Source organism: Myotis yumanensis, unplaced genomic scaffold (genome assembly GCF_028538775.1).
Source record: "Myotis yumanensis isolate MYYU_CA2020_CCGP unplaced genomic scaffold, mMyoYum1.0.hap1 SCAF_3, whole genome shotgun sequence".
NCBI lineage: Eukaryota > Metazoa > Chordata > Mammalia > Chiroptera > Vespertilionidae > Myotis > Myotis yumanensis.
The window spans coordinates 209,194,432-209,217,077 of NW_027223754.1; the positions used below are offsets into that span (position 1 = coordinate 209,194,432).

The 22,646-nt window shown below is 41.9% G+C and overlaps 1 protein-coding gene and 2 pseudogenes across 1 annotated transcript in view; 1 reads left to right on the top strand and 2 right to left on the bottom strand.

The window, feature by feature from the left end:
• The window catches only part of ENTHD1 (ENTH domain containing 1), an 80,745-nt gene that overhangs the window by 19,373 nt on the left and 38,726 nt on the right, over positions 1-22,646 (bottom strand). Inside the window, exon 4 of the mRNA XM_070408002.1 lies at positions 17,984-18,107. Coding sequence (XP_070264103.1) covers positions 17,984-18,107 — 124 coding nt within the window. The remainder of the gene's footprint in view (positions 1-17,983; positions 18,108-22,646) is intronic.
• Positions 4,290-4,552, top strand: LOC139005526 (large ribosomal subunit protein eL43-like; annotated as a pseudogene).
• LOC139005787 (acidic leucine-rich nuclear phosphoprotein 32 family member A pseudogene) lies at positions 7,518-8,164 on the bottom strand (annotated as a pseudogene).

A 22,646-nucleotide genomic window follows, 5' to 3' on the forward strand; every position in this document is an offset into this window, starting at 1 on the left:
ACAGATGACAAAGGCCCGCGAAGCAGGCATAGAGATGACACTTAAAATATGATCATCAAAGAATTGTCACAACTTAGTGATTGAATATTTCTGAATAATTAGGCTTTCTCCAAGTTTATAGGTAGCAAGGACTGGTGACTATCACTATCCAAGTACTAAGCATTCCTTTCTGGGTTTTTCTTTTCTCAGTACAATGAGTGAAATACTTCTGCAGGGGTTCAAACAAGCCGCCCCAAGATGTGTCACTCTAGAGCAGTGGTTCTCAAACTTCTGGCCCTTTAAATACAGTTTCTCATGTTGTGACCCAACCATAAAATTATTTTCGTTGCTACTTCATAACTGTAATGTTGCTACTGTTATGAATCGCCATGTAAATATCTGATATGCAGGATGGTCTTAGGCGACCCCTGGAAAGGGTCGTTCGACCGCCAAAGGGGTCGCGACCCACAGGTTGAGAACCGCTGCTCTAGAGTGTTGATTATGTCAAGCTGGAAGCAATCAAGGCCTAGAAATCTCGGGAAGAACCTTAGGCCTGTCCCAAATGCCTAAAAGAATGTAACGTGGAGGACCTACTCCAGGAAGGGAGCTACCTTCATAGATAACTAGTTTAATCTAAAGTAGGGAGGAAGCTAGCAAGGCCTGTTTGATCGAAATCCATCCTGTGTCCCATTGTTAAAGATGGCCCAGCAAATGTTTATTTACTACACATTAACGTATTCATCTCCTGTGAACTGCCTTACTTCCTGTTTGAAGTCCTGGACCCCAACTTCCTCTCCTTGCCATCGAATGACATATATGCCTCATTTTTCCTGTCTTTGGAATTTTCATGCATATGTGAATTTCCCATGTGCACTTATTAATATTTAATTTCTCCTGTTAATCTGTTGTATGTCATCTGGATGATTCGACCAGCCAGAAAGAACTAAGTGGGAAAGAGGAAAGTGTCCCATCTCCAACACCTCTGATTTAAAACACCTTTTTCATTTATATTTACTAAAACATTTGACCTTGGCATGAGCCACGACTGAGCTATCAGGATTTGTAACTGCTGTGGCCCTTTGCTTATGTTGTCTCCAGGCCACAAGGCATGATGATCCAAAAGAAACGCCTGCTGCAAAAGTCTAAGGCACCCCCAGAGCTCCTCTGTAGTGCAACAGTGCAGCCATCACACACAAACACACACACACACACACACACACACTATAAAATCTTTAGAAAGGAAAAGAGAACATTTGTAGGAGTCTAATCCACCTCTCAGAAACTAGGTCATTCCTTGTCTACTATGCCCAGTCCTCTGAAGCATCCATACACTGTTGTGTGGAAGATAGTAATACGAATTGCAAAAAATTAAGTACCATTATTTCCATTTCATTAAAACTGCTAACTTCAGGGAAAATGAGGCTGTAGTTTGTACACGTTGGACCTGTTGGATTATAATCAACAACAAGGGCAAAAGAATTAGCTACTTACTAGATTTCTCAGCATTTACTACAGGATTGAGCATGTGTGCTGATGACCTACTTTCAAGGTGTGTTGTGCTTTTTATTTTTTTATGGTAATGAAATGCTCATATCTCTCAAATGCACAACAGACATACAACCACCATCTCGATAGCACAGTTAGAATTTTTAAAAATTATGTGTAGCCGAAACCGGTTTGGCTCAGTGGATAGAGCGTCGACCTGCGGACTGAAGGGTCCCGGGTTCAATTCCGGTCAAGGGCATGTACCTGGGTTGCGGGCACATCCCCAGTGGGAGATGTGCAGGAGGCAGCTGGTCGATGTTTCTCTCTCGTCGATGTTTCTAACTCTCTATCTCTCTCCCTTCCTCTCTGTAAAAAATCAATAAAATATATTAAAAAAATAAATAAATAAATAAAAATAAAAATTATGTGTTTTAAGGAGAAACATTGGGGGTAGGATGCAGAGAGCATGGCCTAACAACCTAATAGCAAGGCGGTGCTGTTAGATATCAGTGGACACAGGCAGAACGAGAGGTGGACAACTTAGGAACAATGGGATAAGTTTCCTCTCAGCAGAAGGCAGGGTGAAGAGATGCCAGAACTAGGGAGCAAATATTTCCTCCATCCCCAAAGCAATAAGGCCAAGCAGTCCCTGAAACTTTGAGGCCATCCTCAAGAGGAAGAGGGAGAAAGGGAAATCCTGAATTGACTACATTTAAACTGGAGGATGACTGAGAAAACAGAATGACCAAGTTTATATTTTCTGCCACCGAAAAATTTAAGATTATCTTGAATTATAGAAAAATATAGGGACTACTTTTGGCACAGCTGAGGCCATAGCTTGAAAACATCACACCCGTGACTCAAATGTAAGTGGGAAAGACTCTTCCATCCCCCGACAGCCCTTTGTCTTTCCTCCCCCACCACTTCTAATTAAGACAGCTCCTTAGCTCTCTCTCTGCTCTCCAGATCTTCCTGCCTCTAAAACCCACTAACATGAGTAACAACAGCTGGAACTGGGACGAGATCACCCATACTGTGTCTCTGGGTTTCTGCCACACTAGAGACAGATCCTGGTTTCAGACCAGATTTGAAGTGATATGAAAGGAAAAGCTAAATAAATAATATCTGGGCCAACACCAATGCCCACGTGCATTCCCTCTCTATATCCTTGAGCATTATTTCAAACCAGAGGCCCAGTGCACGGATTCATGCACCAGTGGGGTCCCTCAGCCTGGCCTGTGCTTTCTCGCAATCTAGCACACCTCGGGGGATATAGTAGTGCATGAAGCAGCAGGAGGCCAGGGTGCTGCTCCCGCTCATCCCGGCCCTGCCGCTCCTGCCACTGCCACTTGGTAGCGCTGCGCGGAGGCGGGAGAGGCTCGCGCTTCCAGGCATGAGCCCAGCATCTGGTACCTGTCGGTCAGCTGAGCAGCACTTCCGCTGTGGGAGTGCACTGACCACCAGGGGGCAGCTCCTGCATTGAGCATCTGCCCTCTGGTGGTCAGTGCGCATCATAGCTACCAGCTGGTCATCCGGTCGCTTAGGCTTTTATATATATAGACTAGAGTCCAGTGCACAAATTTGTGCAGCTTGAATGAAACTGTGGGCTGCAAGGCTGTGGTGGGCACAGGGGCAGGTCTTGGCCCATCCTCTGCACTCCCGCCTCGGCCCTCCTGCTGTGGCCCTTGGTCCCGTCTGCCGGCAGCCCCACTCCCGCCACTGCTCCCACATGCTGATGGTGCCGGCTCTGCTGGCACCCGCTGACGCTGATGGTGCAGAGTGATTGGGGCCGGTGCCAGCAGTGGGTGCGAGCGGTGGCTGCTGTCCCCATCACCCCTCAGGAGCATGGGGAGGTGGATAAGCCCTCAGGGGCAATCAAGGCCAGCAGCCGCTGCTCTCACCTGCTGACGGCACTGAGGGATCAGGACCGGCGCCAGGTGCTGGACGTGGGTACAAGCAGGGCCAGTGCCAGCAGTGGGTGTGAGCAGCAGCTCTGGCACTGGCAGAGGGTGCAAGCAGTGGCTGCCAGCCCCAATTGCCCCTCAGGAGCAGGGGGAGGTGAAGCCCTGAGGGGCGATCAGGGCCGGCAGCTGTCGCTTGCACCCACTGACGGTGCCGAGCAATCGGGGCCAGCACTGGGCTAGCACTGTGAGCGGCGGTTCCCGGTTGGCAGCGGGTGCAAGCACCAGGCAGGACTGTAGTGCATGGGAGCAAAGAATTTTCAGTAACCCTAGAGGCTCACCCCGATGACAGTGACTGTTGCGCCCTGCCTTGGCCTGGTGCCCCGGATCACCTGCTCCACCATCCCACTGCGGCCGACGTCCATCGTGTTCCACATGCACCCCCTGGTGGTCAGTGCATGTCATAGCAACCAGTTGTTTGGTTGTCCCATTGTTCGGTCTATTTGCATATTAGGGTTTTATATATAAAGATGATATGTGTTCTGAGTACTTTCACCTTTTAAACAGACTCTCTTTAGCTAACATAACAATTTAGTGTCAACTAGAGTTGAGAAAGATTCCTCAAAGGATGACTCTGTTGGTAGCGAACCTCACTGGTGAACTTAAGAGTCTACCCACTGTGCTGCTCATACTGCTCTTCTTTTAAAACACTATGATGAATCTTCTCTGAAGACACTTTCAAAGTATATGCAAAAAATACAGAAACATCATTTCAAATGATACTTACTTAGCCAAGTAATATTTAGTGGAGCTCTTATTAGGTGGCTAAGCACTGGATTAGAGACAAAGAATATAATGATGAACAAGACACAGACCTTCTCTTAAAAAAAAAAAAACATAGTCTAGGACCTAGTTTGCAGCACCATGGCTAAACGCACCAAGGTCAGAGTCATTGGTAAATACAGGAACCGTTACGGCACTCCCTCAGTACAATGATGAAGAAAATTGAAATCAGCCAGCACACCAAGTATACTTGCTCCTTCTGTGGCAAAACCAAGATGAAGAGGTGAGTTGTGGGGATCAGGCACTGTGGTTCCTGCATGAAAACAGTAGCTGGTGGTATCTGGATCTACAACACCACTTCTGCCAACACAGTAAAGTCCACCATCAGAAGGCTGAAGAACTAAAAGACCAGTAGAAGCTCTATGATTTGAAATATGCTAGACTATAATAAATGGGTTCATTTGTATAACCAAAATAACCATAGTATAATCAATGGAAGAGAATAGAGAGCCCAGAAATAAACCCAGGTCTATATGTCAATTAATTTTCTACAAAGTAGCCAAGAATATACGATAAGGAAAGGACAATCTCGTCAATAAATGGTGTTGGGAAAACTGGACAGCCACATGCAAATGAATGAAACTGGATCACTATTTTACACCATACACAAAAATTAACTTAAAATGAATCAAAGATTTGAGTGTAAGACCTAAAACATAAAAGTCCTAGAAGAAAACAAGTGGCAAGCCTTGTGACGTCGGTCTTAGTGATGTGTTTTTGGGTTTGACCCCAAAAGTAAAGACAACAAAAGCAAAAATAAACAACTGGGGCTACATCAAACTAAAAAGCTTCTGCACAGCAAAGGAAACCATCACCAGAATGAAAAGGCAAACTACTGAATTGGAAAGAAATGTACTTTCAAACCATGTATCTGAAAAGGGGTTAATATCCAAAATATATGAAGAATCATACAACTCAACAGCAAAAAAAAAAAACACCCCACAAATGATCTGATTTTAAAAGTGGGCAGAGGATCCAAATAGACATTTTCCCAAAGAAGAAATAAGATGGCTGATAGGTACATGCAAAAGTGCTCAACATCTCTAATGATGAGGGGAATGCAAGTCAAAACCATAATGAGATATCACCTCATACCTCTTAGCATGGCTACGAGCAAAGAGATAAGAAATAAGTGTTAGAGAGACTGGGCATACAGGTCTGCCTTACTCTGTAACAAAATACCACAGACTGGGTAGCTTATAAACAACAGAAAGTTGTTTCTCACAGTTCTGGAGGCTGAAGTCCAAGATCAGGGTGAGGGCAATAGTCAGGTTCTGGTGAAGGCCTTCTTCCCGATAGTAGACTGCTGACTCCTTACTGGGTGCTCCCACCTGGTGGACGGGGCTAGGGCAGTGGTCGGCAAACTCATTAGTCAACAGAGCCAAATATCAACAGTACAATGATTGAAATTTCTTTTGAGAACAAATTTTTTAAACTTAAACTATATAGGTAGGTACATTGTTATTAACTTAATTAGGGTACCCCTAAGGCTTAGGAGAGCCACACTCAAGGGGCCAAAGAGCCGAATGTGGCTCGCGAGCCGCAGTTTGCCGACCACAGGGCTAGGGAGCTCTATGGGGTCTCTTTTTATAAATCACTAATTCCATTCATGAGGGTTCCACCCTCGTGACCTATCACCTCCCAAAGGCCCCACCTCTTAATACCATCACCTTGGGCATTAGATTTTCAACATATTTGAGGGGAACACAAACATTCCGAACAGAGCGATGCCACTTTGCCTAGGAAGCTCCAGGTTCACATGTGTTATTCTGGCATCACTATTAATTATGCCCCCTTTTCCTTCAAAAATGTCATGGCTTGGACAATAAATTATATGGTCACCTTTCCTGATATGACTGTTTACTTTTCTGGCTTCATCTGGTACCTTTCCTGACATCCACTTAATCCTAAAACCCTGCTAATTTCTTTCAGGTGTTCTAACCTGCCAAGCTTCCTCCGACCCTGGTCTCTCACACACTGTTCACTTTGCCTAAGATATTCTCTTCTTCACTCCTCACTAGGTCTGGTTCCATCTGTGTAGCAGGGAAAATAGTGTAGTAAACTGTTGTTCAAACTGTGAGTTGTGACCCGGTAAAATCAAGTTTGTGGGTCACATCCAATATTTTTTTAAAAGTAAAACTGTCTAGAATAAAAGAGAAGAGACCAGAATGCATTGCCATAACCACTGTTTGTGAAACTGCTCTTTCGGGTGCTGAGTGTGTGTGGACTGGGTCATGGCGTGAAAGGCATCTCTGACTGGATCAGAGTCAAAAGGTTTGACACACATCGGCATAGGCTCCGGGATCAGACTGTTTGATCTAAATCCTGACTTTGCCACTTCCTAGCTTTGTGACCTTGGACAAGTTATTCAAACTGTGTGGGTTTTCCTCATTTATCTTATGAGACCGTTACGAAAATTAAATGAATTAAAATGCTTAAAACTGCACCCAGCACACACAGCATGTGCTGACCATTTATCATTAGCTATCCTTCGGGTTCTCACTGGAACATCACTTTCTCCAGAAAGCTTCCCCTAACATCGGAAGTCAGGTTAGGTGCCCTCCTGTGTCCTCCCCATCGTAGTTAACACTCATCTCACTTGTCTGAGGAGATGTGACCAGGTCTGATTAGATCACTGGGAGCTACAGCAAGGCGGGTATCTTGTTCATCATTTGGTATCTAGCAGTTAGCATAGTACCTGGCACATAATAGGTATCAGTAAATTTTTGCAGAATTAATAATTTAATCACTCTTGGAAATAGATACACAGCCACTTGTTTTATGCAAATAAAGTCATCTTGGGACTTACACACCTGAGAAGTCACAGTCATTTTGATGAAGAACCTGTCACCTTAGTTTAGATTAAGCCTGATTCTCTTAATTTGAAATGTCAGAGGGTTATATAACTTTTTATAATATACACTCGTTAGCAATGTAGTAAAAGATTTATGTTGGATGGCTTCTTGATCTAAAATTCATAAATAATTTTAAAATCAGCATCTATTAATTTTTCTTTTAATCATTATGATGGGAAAAGTTGGGTACTGCGTGACAAATAGAAGGTGGCACCTTTATTTATTTATTTATTTGGGGGGGGCAGTAAAAATAGTATTTTATTCCACCCCCTCCCACTCACCATCTCCCTACAACCCCCAGTACACTTCTCCCTTCTAGTTTCCATTGTAATGTTACAATCAAAAAACAAATGTGTGTGTTGTGTTTTTTTTGGGGGGGGGGGCGGGATTTGGAGAGGAGTATGGGTAAAAGCAGTCCAATTACAGTAGGAATTTTTCCAAATAGGTTATCCACTTAGTCATCATCTTCTCCCTCACCTTCAGGTTCCCGTTTTTGCTTCTGAGCCCTTTCTTCAAGATCTTCTTCATCTTCCTTGTTGTTGACTTCCCAGTCATAACCTCTTCATCCTCCTCATTCTCTCCACTCACATCCTCCTCTTCTTCTTTCACTGCCTGAGCATCCTCATCATACTCTTCTTCCTCCTCTTCCTCCTCTACATAGCCCTGGGGCCTGAGGCAGGGGCCTCCTTGTCATCCTTCCAGATATGTAAGTTATGGGAGGAGCTTGAACACGTTTTATCTGTAGTCATTCAGGTTGGTTACCTCATAATTGAAAAGGTCTGCCTTGAGGTTTTCTAACTTTTCCAGTGGCTCTATTGTGCTGAGATCTCTATTTTGTTGACACTTTGCTGCCAATACTTCCAGACCTCCTGAGATTCTGTTATCGCTTAGTTCAAGCTTCTTAAGTTTGTTTAAGTTTGGTAAGTTTGTGACTAAGGTGAAGTCCATGTTGATTGTATTTAAGAACTCCAGTTCTTCAAATTCATCTGTGAGGCCTTCGATTTTTGCCTCAATAGACCGACGGTTGTCCAGGACAAGCTCTTTCACATCAGAGGGCGTCCCGCTCTGCAGCTCTAAGTGAATCCATTTGTCCATGTCCATCTCGTGCGCTCTCTCTGCAGAGGCTCCTAAGCCAGTGGAATTAAATCAATAAACCCTGAACCCACAGCCACACATTTTAGAATTTGAAGGCTCAACCAGCTCCACTCCATTCTTCAAAAGGTGGCATATTTAAATGTAGTTACCATCCATCTTTCTAGTCTTTTATTTAATTGAGCTCTGCAAATAATTGTGGTTTTGCTCTATTCATTCATTTCAATGTAAGCCTTTAAATAGTTTTATCTATGTCTCTTTCATGTATGAATCATGTTTCCCATATTTTTGAAGTAAAAAGGAACAATTAAGTTAAAAGGCATTTTAATTGGCTTTATTAATACCAACTATATAATACATAGTTATTATGTTGATAACCTCTCAAAGTTCCCTAATCAGTTCTTTCATATGAAGAATGCTTTGCAATGCTCTGGTGATTGACATAGACTATTTCAGGGAAATGTGAAAGCATACAGCAACTGCCCTCAAAATGGAAGACATCAATCAGTGCCCAGTTTATGAGCAACATATAAAAAGAATATGCAACTGCTAAAAAAGTACTGCATTACTAGGAGTGACAAAGAGCAGAGCCCAGAGCAGTGCTGTGCTAACGGCAGATTCACCCTGACACGTGGGGGTGGTCTGGGAAACTCCTGTACAATTCTCTTACTGAGTCAAATGGACACTTATGTCAGATGATGATGTGGGTTACAAAGAAAATAAAGCAGAGAAGAGGGGTAGGGAGTGCCAATCGTGGGTGGGGTGTCAGTTTTTAATAAAATGTTTAGGAAGACCTCCCTAAACTGTGACATTTCAGCAGGACATGAAAAGAGGGGAAGGAGGGGGAGAGAGAGAGAGAGAGAGAGAGAGAGAGAGAGACCGAGGGAGCACCATGGGTACAGGTTGCAGGAGTGACCTTCAGAAAGAAAGGTCCTCCTCTGGCACACTGTAAAGGAAGCTAAGACTCCATAAAATGGGACTGGGAATACATCTGTTATGTACTCAGCCACCTGCCAATGGCCCTGGTGGAAACTCCTTTCACCAAGGCATTAGAAAATGTCCAGTGATGGGCACCAGCACTGCTGAAGAGCTTTGTGGTGCTCGTCATCTGTAGGCTGAAGATGACAGTGGGTGATGCAGTGGAATCAGGTCCCCTGATCTCTATGGAAATGATGGCACCCTGGAGTGGTAGAAGCCAGATGGTTGTGCTTAACTCTTGGAGACAACTAGGCACAATAACCATAGTAAGTCACAGGGATACAAAGATATCAGCTTTTTGTTGTTTTCTACTTTCAGGGATATATCATAATGGTTAATGAATCACAAGACCTATAGGAAATAGATAAGCAGCCTACTACGTGCTGCTAGAAATACACAGATGGAAGACTTAACTATTATCATCATGGTGGGGTTCGTGGCCTCTTACCCAATTCCTAAACCTAAGCCAGTTCACAGAGCCAGAGCCTCTTGATTGAGGGGAAGGTAAGATTCCTTTGAGGAAGAATCCTGAAATTCCACCATAGGCATATAGAGTAAATCTTGCTCTAAGCCTTCCCTACAGGTACCTGAAGCCATTTACAACAACAACTGTACTGGGAAAGGGAAATTCACAGAATTTCCAGGTCTTGTTAGATGCTGGCTCTTAACTGACACTAATCTCTGGAGATCCAACAACTGCACTGTAGTCTACTAAGTAGAGATTTATGGAAATCAGGTGGCACATGAAGTCTTAGCCTAGGCTCCACCCCACAATGGGCCTAGTAAAACCACAGACCTACCTCCAGCTCTTTCCATGGTCTCAGAACGTACGATAGGAATAGAACACTCAGTAACTGGCAGAATCCCCACATCGGTTCCATGACCCATGGAATTCAGGCTATTATGGTTAGAAGGACCAGGTAGAAGCCCTCAGAATTACACCCCCTGCCCCCACCCCCAAATCTTTCAGTGGAAACTTCAAAGATTACTGTCACCATCAAAGACTTGATTCTTATCACATTCCAATGTCATCTGCCTGCTTTTCTGAAAAGCCAGATGGATTGTGGAGAATGACTGTAGGTTATTGCAACTATAATCAGGTGGTGATGCCAATCATAGCTGTAGTTCCAGCTGTGGTATCCTTACCCTCAGCCTAGAAATGTTTTTCCAAAATCTATTAATAAAGATAATTAGAATCGGTTAGCTTCATGTGACTGGGACAAGTATACCTTGATTGTCTTGCCTCACAGCTATGTCAACTCTGCTCTATTAAGAGGGACCTGGATTTCCTTGATATCCCACAGAACATCACACTGGTCCACTACAGTGATGATACAATGCTAACTGGACTTACTAAGCAGGGAGCAGCCAGCACTCCTGGTGCTACCTGCATGCAGAGGTGGGTGATAAGTCCTGGGAAAGTCCAAGGGCCTGCCACACCTGTGCAACGTTTATACAGTGGTCAGGAGCGGGTCAGGCTATCTTCTCTAACGGGAGAGGCAAGCTGTTGCACCTCAAACTGCCCAACACACACACAAAATCACAGTAATCATGGCCTCTTTGAATTTTGGAGGCAATGTAAACCACATTTGGGCATCTGCTCTGATCATTTACCCCCGTTTTGAGTGCTCATCAAAGCAAGAAAGGGTTCTGCAGCAGGCCCAGCCCACTGCATAGGCTGCCCGGACAGTACAACCTGGAACCAATGCAAGTGCCTTAGGCAGAGACAGATGCTAAATGCAGCCTCTCATGAGCCCAGTAGGAAATCACAAAGCTGATCTCTAGGGCCTTGGAGGAAGGCCATGCCTTCTTTTGCCTAAACCATAGGATGCCAAATAACTATGTGCCCACCATGTAATGGGTATTATCTGGGCCACAGAACATAAAAGTGGACATGAACAGCAGCTCCATTGTGAAATCAAAATGACACACATGAGCTCAGATCAAGCCAGTCCAGAAGCCCCTGTAAACCACACCAGCAGATGACTCAGACTCCTTAGAGCCTGTTCCCACTCCTTTTTGCCTCTCATCAACTTACACCTGTCGCTCCCTGGAGAACTGACAGTTAAGAGGGAAAAGCACAGGGTTGGTTCACAGATGAATCTGTAAGGTATGCCAGCACCAGCCAGAAGTGGATAACTGCTTAATTATAGCTCTACTCAGAAGTGCCCCTGAAAGACAGTAGGAAAATCCTCCAAAGTAGAATTGCAAACAGTACATCCAGATACACACTTCATGTGGAAAACAAGATGCAATTCAAGGGCAGTGGCTGATGGGTGCACTCAGGAACCTGGAAAGAATACGACTGGAAGATTAGTGACAAAGAAATCTGTGGCTGGACCTCGCAGGATGTATGTGCACATTATGTGAAGACATTCATGTGCTATATAAAGGCCGACAAGGGGACCTTTACTGTGGAAGAGGCCCTCAAAAATCAGGTGGCAAGATGCTCTGTTTAATGGTCATCAATCACTCTTTCCCTGGTCAATGCAGTGGTTCAATGGATTTGGCCACGTTCCAGGGATGGAGGCTATGCATGGGCGCAACAACGTGAACTTCCCCTCACCAAGGTGACCTGGCTACAAAGCTGCCGGAAGTAGAGTGAATGTTCCACCCCAGGCGTGGCACTACTTTCCAGGGAAAACGGCCAGCTGCCTGTGTCAGGCTGGTTATACTGGACCCTCCATTATGAAGGGTGCCATACTTTGTCTTCATGACCTCATGGGTGCAGAGCTGCCTTCCCTGTCCGCAGCCCTCCCACCAGCACGACCGTTAGTGAACCTACCGAATACCTCGTCTATTTTCCCACCATCTCACAAACACCCCTACACATACCATTCCAGAGAATTAAAAAAATACTTTCCAATTCTTTTTATGAATCTAGCAAAATATCAGTGTCAAAACATGACAAAGAGAATATGAGAAAAGACATTTCTGGTGAATTTTACTCCTAGATATGGATGCAAAACTCCTAAACAAAACATTAGCAAATCAAACCCAGCAATATATATGATCATATATTATGGCAAAATTGGGCTTTTTCCAGGAATTTAAGGTTGTTTTACTATTTGGAAATCAACTAATACACAAAATTAACAGCTCAAAGGAGAAAAAGCTATAACCATTAATATAGATGCTAAAAATGGAGAAATTTAGCATATATTTATGAGAAAAGTGTTAAATTAGGAATGGAGATCTGCAGAAATGCATATAATAAGCCTGTTTTAATGGCAAATGGTGAAATCATTCTCTTTAAGACACAGACTAAGTCCAGGAAGCTCACGATCACATTTTCATTCAGCGCTGTCTGAGAGGTTCTACCTACACGGCGAGGTAAGAAACAAAATATATGGTTTAAAAACCAAGAAACAAATCTGCCATCATTCACAGATGATATGATTTTCAATATAAGAAACACAGTAAAATCTACAGATAAATTAGGAAAATTGGTAAGAATTAATTAAGCAAGGTTACTAGCTATAAAATCAATGTACAAAAATTAATTTCACTCATTTCTTCACCATCAATATTTAGAAAATACAATTTAGAAAATGATATATTTTACAGTAGCTACCAAAGTACATAAAGTACCTAGGACTAAATCTAACAAAAGATATACAAGACTTGTATGGAGAAAACTATAAAATATAATACTTTAGCCATGGTTAGGTGGCTCAGTTGGTTGAAGCACCAAAGGGTTGTGGGTTTGATTCCCAGTCAGGGCACATACCTAGGTTGCAGGTTCAATCTCCAGTCGGGGTGAGTACAGGAGGCACCAATTGATGTTTCTCTCTCACATCAATGTCTGTCCGTCTGTCTGTCTGTCTGTCTCTCTCTCTCTCTCTCTCTCTCAAAATACTTCCTTGAGTGAGGATAAAAATAGATAAGTAAATATAATATAATACAGTAAAGAAGATTTAAATGAACAGAATAATTTGATATTGTAAAAATGTCACTTCTCCAAATTGATTTCAAGATTGATAGTGCCAATCAAAACTGCAGTGGAGTGGGGCTTTTTTTTTTCAAGGAACTTGACAAACTTTTTGTAGAAAAGCAAAAAGTAAAAAATAGACAAAACACTCCTGATGAAGGAAGTCATCAAGAATTATTGCCAAGGTAGAGTAATTAAAACTATTTGTTGGTGCAGGGATAATCAAATCATTTACAGAACAGAATACAGAGCTCAGAAACAAATCCACGCACATGTGTAAACTTGCTTTAGAATACAGATGGCATTACAGTTCAGCTAGGAAAAAACAGACTTTGCAATAAAATGATGCTGGGACAGCTGGATATCCATTTAGAAATAAAATTAGACTCCTGCTTCCATCATACACAAAATCAATACCAGCTGCATTAAAATTTTAATTGTGGAAAGCAAAACTAGAAATTTTTAACTTATGTAGAAGTATCTTTATAGTCTTGAGACAAGAAAAAAATTTTAAAAATAACAAGATACAGAAAGTACAAATCATAGGAATAAAATTCTACCTCATTAAAACTGAGAACTTGTTATTCAAAAGACTCTTTACAAAGTGGAAAGATAAGTCATAAACTGAACAAATGTATTTTAAAAATGAAATGTTAGCCTCCAGAATAGATGAAGAATTCCTACAAATCAATTAAGAGAAAGCCAAACAACCAAATAGAAAAATGAACAAAAGATCAGAACAGACATTTCACAGATGAGGAAATATGAGTGAACCATACACATTTGAAAATATGCTCAATATAATTATTAAACAATACATTTTAAAACAAATGAGATACCAACCATCACCCAACAGATTGGCGATTTGCCCCCTTCCCCGCCTCCCCCCCGCCCCAAAATGACACTTTAAAGTTGGTGAGGACATGGAGCAACTAGAACTTTGGAAAACAACTTGGCACTATCTAGTAAATTTAAAGATGTTCATATTGAACCATCAGCAATTTCACTCTGAAATATGTGCCCTAGAGAAACTCTTGTCCATGCAAACCAGGAGTCTCATACAACCATGTTCATAAACAGCACTGTTTACAATACAAAAAACTTGAGCACCATACTGATGACAGTGTTCTAGAATGGAATAAATGAATATGCTCTAACACATGTACATAATAAAATACTATACAGCCATGACAACAAATGACAACCATGTACACACATAGATGAATCTTAAAAACATATTACTGAGTGATTAAAAAGTCACAGAAAAATAAACTCAATGACTATATTTAGATAAAATTTTAAAGCCTATAAAATTAATAATGTATTGTTCAGAGTATAAACATCTTACCTAATAGACAAACATGTAAATTAACCATCCCTCCGCTACACTCACCAGCCAATCAGGAGAGTATGCAAATTAACCCAACAAAGATGGTGGTTAATTTGCATACATAGGGGCGAAGCGGTGGAGCGAAGACTCCGTCCAGAGCCACGAAGACTAAAGGCTCCATCTGGAGCAAAGGCCTGGGTCCCGGGTGCCGGAGGAAAACTGGTGCGGGCAGCCAGGGGAAGGGAAGGCCTATTGCACGAATCTCTTCGTGCAACGGGCCTCTAGTATGTAATAAAATTATAAAGAAAAGCAAGGAATGGTGAGCACAAAATTCAAAAGAGTAGTCACTCAGAAGAAAGGAATGGGCTCAGTGAAGCAAACATCAAGTGTTGGTGAGGGTCAGTACTCCCAAACACCACAGGCCAGAGTGCAAACAGCGGATCACTGTACCTATGGAGGGAAAAGGCAGGAAGAAAGGAGAACTGAGGATTCTGTACCAGAATACTTTCCTACTTTATTTTTGCCTTGGGCTGAAGTTGCCAAAATTATAACATGGAAATTAGAACCATCTGTTGACAGGATAAGTTAGTGAGCTGGGCAGAATTTACCAAAAGAAATTGAGTAATGTATTTTAGAATCTGTTTCAAATTGTGGAAAAATATAAATAAAAAGCCTACTTTATTTGAGAGAGGAAAAAGCTGTCATTTAATTATTATCTATAATGGGAAAAACATGGAAATAACTTAAATAACCATTAACATAATACTGGTTAAATAAAATAGGGAGACATTCATACTGTGGCACACTGTTATAATAGTTATAAAAATTTAAATAGATCAGGAATAGTGAAATGGACTGATATGGAACAGGAGAGAGTTGTTAAATAGATGCTACTTAGTATATGTTAGAGTCATTTCAAAACAGAAGAGAAAAATGAATTAGTCAATAAAATGTTTTTGAGACACTGGATGCCCACTGCTGTATCTCAAAACATTCGCAAAATCCAGATAGGTTAAAGAACTAAAAAAATTAAAATGAAATATGGGTGAACATGCACTATGAACCTATGTGGGAAAAGCCTTCTAAAAACACAAGAACAAAAGCTCAGAAGGAAAAGAGGAATAAATATGACTATACGAAACAGAAAGCCTCTATAAAAACACCAACAAAACAAAAAAGTCTATAAAAAAGGTTTAAAGGTAATTCATAGCCTGTAAAATGATATTTGCAACATAAATAACAGAAAGGATTAATAAAATGGTAGAATCATCCCTCATGTGACATATTTTGTGACTTTTTTCCTCTTAACCGTTGCCACTGATGCTCATTTATACTCAGTTTCACTTGTATTAAAATGTTGGCTGGGGGAACCATGTCCACAAAGCCTGAACATGGATATTTACAGCACCTTTATTTATAACTAGAGGCTCGGCGCACAAAATTCGTGCGCGGGTACGGTCCCTAGGCCTGGTCTGTGATCAGGGCCATCTTCCCCAGCTGCCTGCAGCTGGCCCTGCCACCCACCTCCACCCACTCCCGGTTCCCCCATTCATCATCTGGTGATTGGAGCCTGCTGGCCTCGGGGAGGAACTGAGAGGTTGGCCATTCCTACTTGCTCGCGGGTCCTGCTCCCGCCGTGGGTCACCCTCTGTATGCGGGGCGACTGGCGGGGCAGGGGCCTTGGCCTGGCACCACCTGCATCCCCTGCCACCCACCCCCGGTTCCCCATTCACCATTGGCCAATCAGAGCCTGTCGGCCAGGGAAAGGGACTGAGAGGTAGTCAGTGTGCCTCATAGTGACTGGTCCAGAGGATGTTCTGGTCGTTCCCCCATTAAGGTCAATTACCCTTTTATTATATAGGTTTGCCAAAACTTGGACACAACTAAGATGTTCTTCAGTAGGTGAATGGCTAAGTACCCTAGCATATCCTATCCAGCACTAAAAGGAAAAGGGCTATTAAGCCATGAAAAGACACGGAGGAACCGCAATGCATATCACTAAGTGAAGGAAGCTAGTCTGAAAAGGCTACATACTGTATGATGCCAACTATGTAACTTTTTGGAAAAGACAAAAGTATGGAGACAGTTCCAATATCAGTAGTTACCAGTGGGTAGAGGGGATGTAGAAATGAATAGCAGAGCATACAGCATTTTTAGGGCAGTGAAACTTCTCGATATCATACTATAATGGTGGACACGTTACATATTTGTCAAAACACATAGAATGCACCAAACCAAGAGTGAAGCCTAATGTAAACTATGGGGTTTGGATGACATTGTGACCATAAAGTGTTAATGTAGATTCACTGACTGCTATGAATGTACCACTCTGGTGCGGGATGCTAATAATGTGGGAAGCAGTGCTTATTTGCAAGTAGGGGGTGTATGGGAAATCTCTGTACCTTCTGCTCAATTTTGTTGTGAACCTAAAACTGCTCTTAAAAATAAAATCTATTAAAAAGGTGGGGGAAATGTATGGGGTTACTAATAAGAATACAAAAATGTTTCCTTACTACTCTTTCTTCAAGCTTCTGGATTTGGATCAGTTTACATAAAGTATATTCTAAGAATACAAAGCAAGAGGTCTACAAAACTGTAACCACTTATAACTAATTATCCATGTGAATAATACCATCCTTGTGCAGCAAATATTATCCACAACTTTTTGTTCTTGTGTCTATTAAAATATCCTCACCATTCTCATGATTGGCTTTATAAGGAAACTATAAACATGAACTTGTAAAATAAATCTATACTAATAAGCTACAGTTTTTATATTTTTTGGACACTGGGCATCTATTTAAGGGAAAAGTGTGGTGCATGGTCCAAAGATGAGGGAGAGGATGAAACTCAGAACATAAGGAGCCACCTCTGTGATAAGGGAAAGCAGGCCTGGGTGAATATAAAAGCAGAGCTATCTGAAGGGATGAAAAATACTAATGAAAAAGTTTCATCCTCATATTGGCAGAAGATCTTTCATCTTATTTTTTGAGAAAATCAAGAGGAAGAATGGACTGAAAATTGAGTGTTCATGGAGAATAGAAAGGACGAAGTGGCTCAACAATGAGTCAATCAGATCTTGAGTAGCAGTAGAGCCCAGTTGGAATTTAATGGTGTAATTTATTGGAGACAGATTTTGTATAATTTTATACTGTGCCTTTTTCTCTAATGTTAATTACTCAAGAGTTGATTAACCAATTTGTGGGATACTATATACATCTTGCTTTTCATCTAATGCTTGCTTCTGAAAAATGGCATAAGTTAAAGTCTTTATCAAAGAGAAGTTAATACAAATGAAAAAAGGAACTGAAATTAATTTGTTCTGTTCTTAACCATTCATAAAAGATGTAAGGTTTGTAGTTAATAAATTTTTAAACAATGACAAAATAGAGAAAAAACATTGAAATAAATGGTAAAATAAGATTACAGACTCACATGTGGGTTGAATTTGCCCATGCTAGTCATGTTCAAAGTTAAATTAAAGCCGTTGTTGCTATATTTCACAAAATAAAATGTGATGAAAAAAATTCCTGCCCAGTGTTTCTTATTCACGTTTCTGAGTAAACTTCCTATTCTTTAACCAACTTACCTGCATTCCAGAGGTTACAATCTTCTGCTTGCCCTTCTGACAACCATGTAGATGACGAGATAATGGCAGGAGGAATTGTCGGCAAAAGTGGCTTTGGGTCATCCTCATAAAATAACATCAGGTCCTTACAGAAAACAAGAGAGCACATAAAAGTTGGGGAAAAAAAGAATACCATTGCCTCAGTTTGCTACAATGGATGGGAAATTTGTGGAGATACAATCTATATGCACTATGTGCAAAATGTGTATGAACACATTTTTAAATATATTTTTATTGATTTCAGAGAGGAAGGGAGAGGAAGAAAGAGATAGAAACATCACTGATGAGAGGGAATCATTGATTGGCTGCCTCCTGCACGCCCCCTACTGGGGATGGAGCCCGTAACCTGGGCATATGCCCTTGACCAGAATCAAACCTGGGACCCTTGAGTCCGCAGACCGACGCTCCATCCACTGAGCCAAACCAGCTAGGGCAAACACACTTTGATTGAAAGAATTCACACATGAGCTATCTTGTGTGAATTGGGTGTCCACTGAGTATAGGATGATCCAAATAAAGTATATGCAGTGGGGTTGGTTAATATGTCTTTTTCTCCCATAAATGGGGATACTTAATAGTACTTTATTATAGTACTAGAGGCCCGGTGCACGAATTCGTGCACTGGCAGGGTTCCTCGGTCTGTGGGGATCGGGCCAAAACCAGCTCTTTGACATCCCCCGAGGGGTCCCGGATTGTGAGAGGGCAGTTCTCAGGTGACGCACCCCGGAATCAGGCTCCCTCCTCTCTGGTTCCGGGTCCATTACCTGAGAACCGCAGCTGCCAAGTCACAGCAGCTCGGCAGCTTCTGCGTTGAGCGTCTTCCCCCTAGTGGTTAGTGCGCGACATAGCTACTGGTCAGAGCATCTGCGCCCTGGTGGTCATTGCGCATCATACCTACTGGTCGCACAGTAGAATGGTCGCTTAGGCTTTTATATATATAGATAATAAACATATAGTAAATGCAAAAACCTTAAGTATGAGCTCAGTAACTTTTAACTTTAGGTGTATACCTATACAACCACATTTCCTTCACTCCAGAAAGTTCCCTCAAGTTCCTTTCTAGTTGATACCATCCCTCCATCACTAGTAAACAGTATTCTATATTCTATCACCACCAATGAGTTTGCCTATTCTTAAACTTCATATAAAGATAACCATACACTATATATGCTTGTGTATCCGATTCGCATTGTTTAACATAATGGTCATGAGATGCATCTGTATTTTGTGTGCAAGTAGTCCCCCCTTATCTGTGGTTTTGTTTTCTGTGGTTTTAGTTATACACAGTCAAACATGTTCCAAAAATACTAAATGAAAATTCCTGAAATCGCCCTAACCGGTTTGGCTCAGTGGATAGAGCGTCGTCCTGCAGACTGAAGGGTCCCAAGTTTGATTCTGGTCAAGGGCATATACCTTGGTTGCGGGCACATCCCTAGTAGGGGGTGTGCAGGAGGCAGCTGATCAATGTTTCTCTCGCATCCATGTTTCGAACTCTCTATCCCTCTCCCTTCCTCTCTGTAAAAATCAATAAAATATATTTTTAAAAATTCCTGAAATAAACAATTCATAAGTTTTAAATTGTGTGCCATTCTGAGTAGCGTGATAAAATCTTGTGCTGTCCTGCCCGGAATGCAAACCGTCCCTCTGTCCAGCAAATCCATGCTGTATATGCTGCCCGCCTGTTAGTCACTTAGTAGCTGTCTTGGTGATCAGATTGACTGTCATGGTATCACAGTGGTTGTGCTCAAGTAACTCTTATAGTAGCCTAATGCTGTGTCACTTCATCTCACCACGGAGGCACTGTATCATCTCATATCATCACAAGAAGGGTGAGTATAGTACTATAAGATATTTTTGAGAGGGAAACCACATTCACATAACTTTTAGTGCAGTATATTGTCATAATTGTTCTCTTTATTATGTTATTGTTAATCTGTTACTGTGCCTAATTATAAATTAAACTTTATCATAATATTAGGAAAAACAGTACAGATGGGGTTCAATACCAGTATTATCCTCAGTTTCAGGCATCCACTGGATCTTGGAGCATATCCCCCATGGATAAGGTGGAACAACTGCATCAGTATTTCTTTTTTGTAAGAAATATTCCATTGTGTGAATATATCATAATTTTTTTAAAATTCTTTATTGTTTAAAGTATTACATATGTCTCCTTTTTTCCCCATTGACCTCTCCCAGCCACTCCCACCCCCAGCACATGCTCTGACCGCCCCCTAGTGTCTGTGTCCACTGGTTATGCTTTTATGCATGCATCCAAGTCCTTTGGTTGATCTCTTACCCCCTCCCCGACCCTTCCCTGCATTCCCTCTGAGGTTTGATGGTCCGCTCAATGCTTCTCTGTCTCTGGATCTATTTTTGTTCATCAGTTTATGTTGTTCATTATATTCCACAAATTAGTGAGACCATGTGATATTTATCTTTCTCCAACTGGCTTATTTCGCTTAACATAATGCTCTCCATGTCCATACATCCTGTTGTGAATCATAAGAGTTCTTTCTTTTTTACAGCAGCATAGTATTCCATTGTGTAGATGTACCAGTTTTTTAATCCACTCATCTGTTGATGGGCATTTAGGCTGTTTCCAAATATTAGCTATGGTAAATTGTGCTGCTATGAACATAGAGGTGCATATATCCTTTCTGATTGGTGTTTCTTGGGATATTCACAATTTTTAATCCATTCTCCTGCATATGAACATTTGGATTATTTCCAAATTTCAGTTATTAAGAATAAAGCTCATTACCCCTGGATATTACATAGGAGAAGAATGGCTAAGCCATACGCTTATTTTTAACTTCATGCAAAACTGCCAAACAAAGTGACTTGCTACTTTTTATAATTTAACTTTTATTTATTTTGACATCATTGTAGTTTCACATTCAGTTGTAAAAAATAATAGATTCTGTATATATCCTTTATCCTTTACCCAGCTTCCCTGGTAACATGTTGCAAAATTATAGTACAACGAAAGGCACAGTGCATGAATTCATGCATGGCTGGGATCCCTAGGCGTGGCTGGCGATCAGGGCCAAACGGGGCCAGGCCGATCAGGGCCTGCGGGCCAGGGGGAGGGACCTGTGGAAGGCTGGCCGCTGGCCCCGAGGAGGGAGCTGGCCCTCGGCCCCCTGGGAAAGGGGCTGCGTCTGCCGCCACCCACCCCCAGTTCCCCATCCAAGCCCAGGGCCCAAAGGCTCCAGAGGGGTCGGGAGAGGAGGCGATGGTTGCCAGGCCGGGTGCAGAAGGAATGGACGCCATCGCCACCACTGTCGGTGCCCTGCAATTGCACGGTTCTGTGTCTCCTCCCTTTGCCACCGCGCCGCCACCACCACGGCAGGCAGGCGGCCCCTGGGGAAGGGAGAGGACAGGAGTGAGACAAACCCTTGTGTTGAGGGCTGACTTTCAATAGAATGCAGTGAGGGAGCTGCTCTGCTACGTATGAAACCCCAACCCAGATGCAGGTCGTCTACAAATGGTTTAGCACCAGGGGTTGATGGGGGCCAGCCGGCCGGGGGGAGGGACTGCAGGAGGTTGGCTGGCTAGGGGAAAGGGACCACAGGTGGTTGGCTGTGGGAGCGTACTGACCACCAGGGGGCAGTTCCTGTGTTGAACACCTCCCCCCTGGTGGTCAGTGCACATCATAGCGACTGGTCGTCTGGTCGTTCCAGTCATTCGGTCATAACAGTTGCTTAGGCTTTTATATATATATAGATATTATATCCTGGATATTGACAATGAAATGATCAAAATAAAGAACATTTTCATCACAAGGATCCTTCCTGATGCCTTTTAATAACCAGTCTCCACTACTAATCTGTTCTCCATTTTTATAATTTTGACATTTAAAGAATGTTATATAAATGGCATTTTTTTAACCTGGCATAATTCCTGGAGAGTCATCTAAGTTGTTGTATCAATAATTTGTTCCTTTTTATTGCCAATTAGCATCCATGATATAGATGTAAGACAGCTTAATTCGTTAAAGGACGTCTGGGTTGTTTTCAGATTTTAGCAATTACAAATAAAGCTGCTTTCAACACTGTGTATAGGTTTTTGTATGAAAATAAGTTTTCATATCTCTGGGATAAATGCCTAAAAATGCAATTGCTGAGTCATATAGTAATTGCATGTTTAGTTTTATAAAGAAAGTGCCACTATTTTCCTGAGTAATTGTACCACTTTACAATATATATGTGATCCAATTTCTCCACATGCTCACCAGCATTTGGTGGTGTCACTACTTTTTACTTTAGCTATCTTGATATTCACTGTGTGTTCCTAATAGCTAATGCTGCTGAACATCTTTTCACTTGCTTTAGTGGCCATCTGTATTTGCTGAAGTGGCTGTTCATATTATTTGCCCATTTTTTAACTGGATTGTTTGGTTTTTAACTGTTGCATTTTAAGAATTCTTTTATGCTCCAGATGTTAATTGTTTGCTAGATATGTGGCTTGCAAATATTTTCTCCCAGTTTGTAGCTCTCATGTTCACCCTCTTAACAGGTTCTTTCACAGAGCAAAAGCTTTTGTTTTTATTTTATTTTTTAGTTACATTTATTGGGGTGACATTGGTTAGTAAGATTATATAGGTTTCAAGTGTACATTT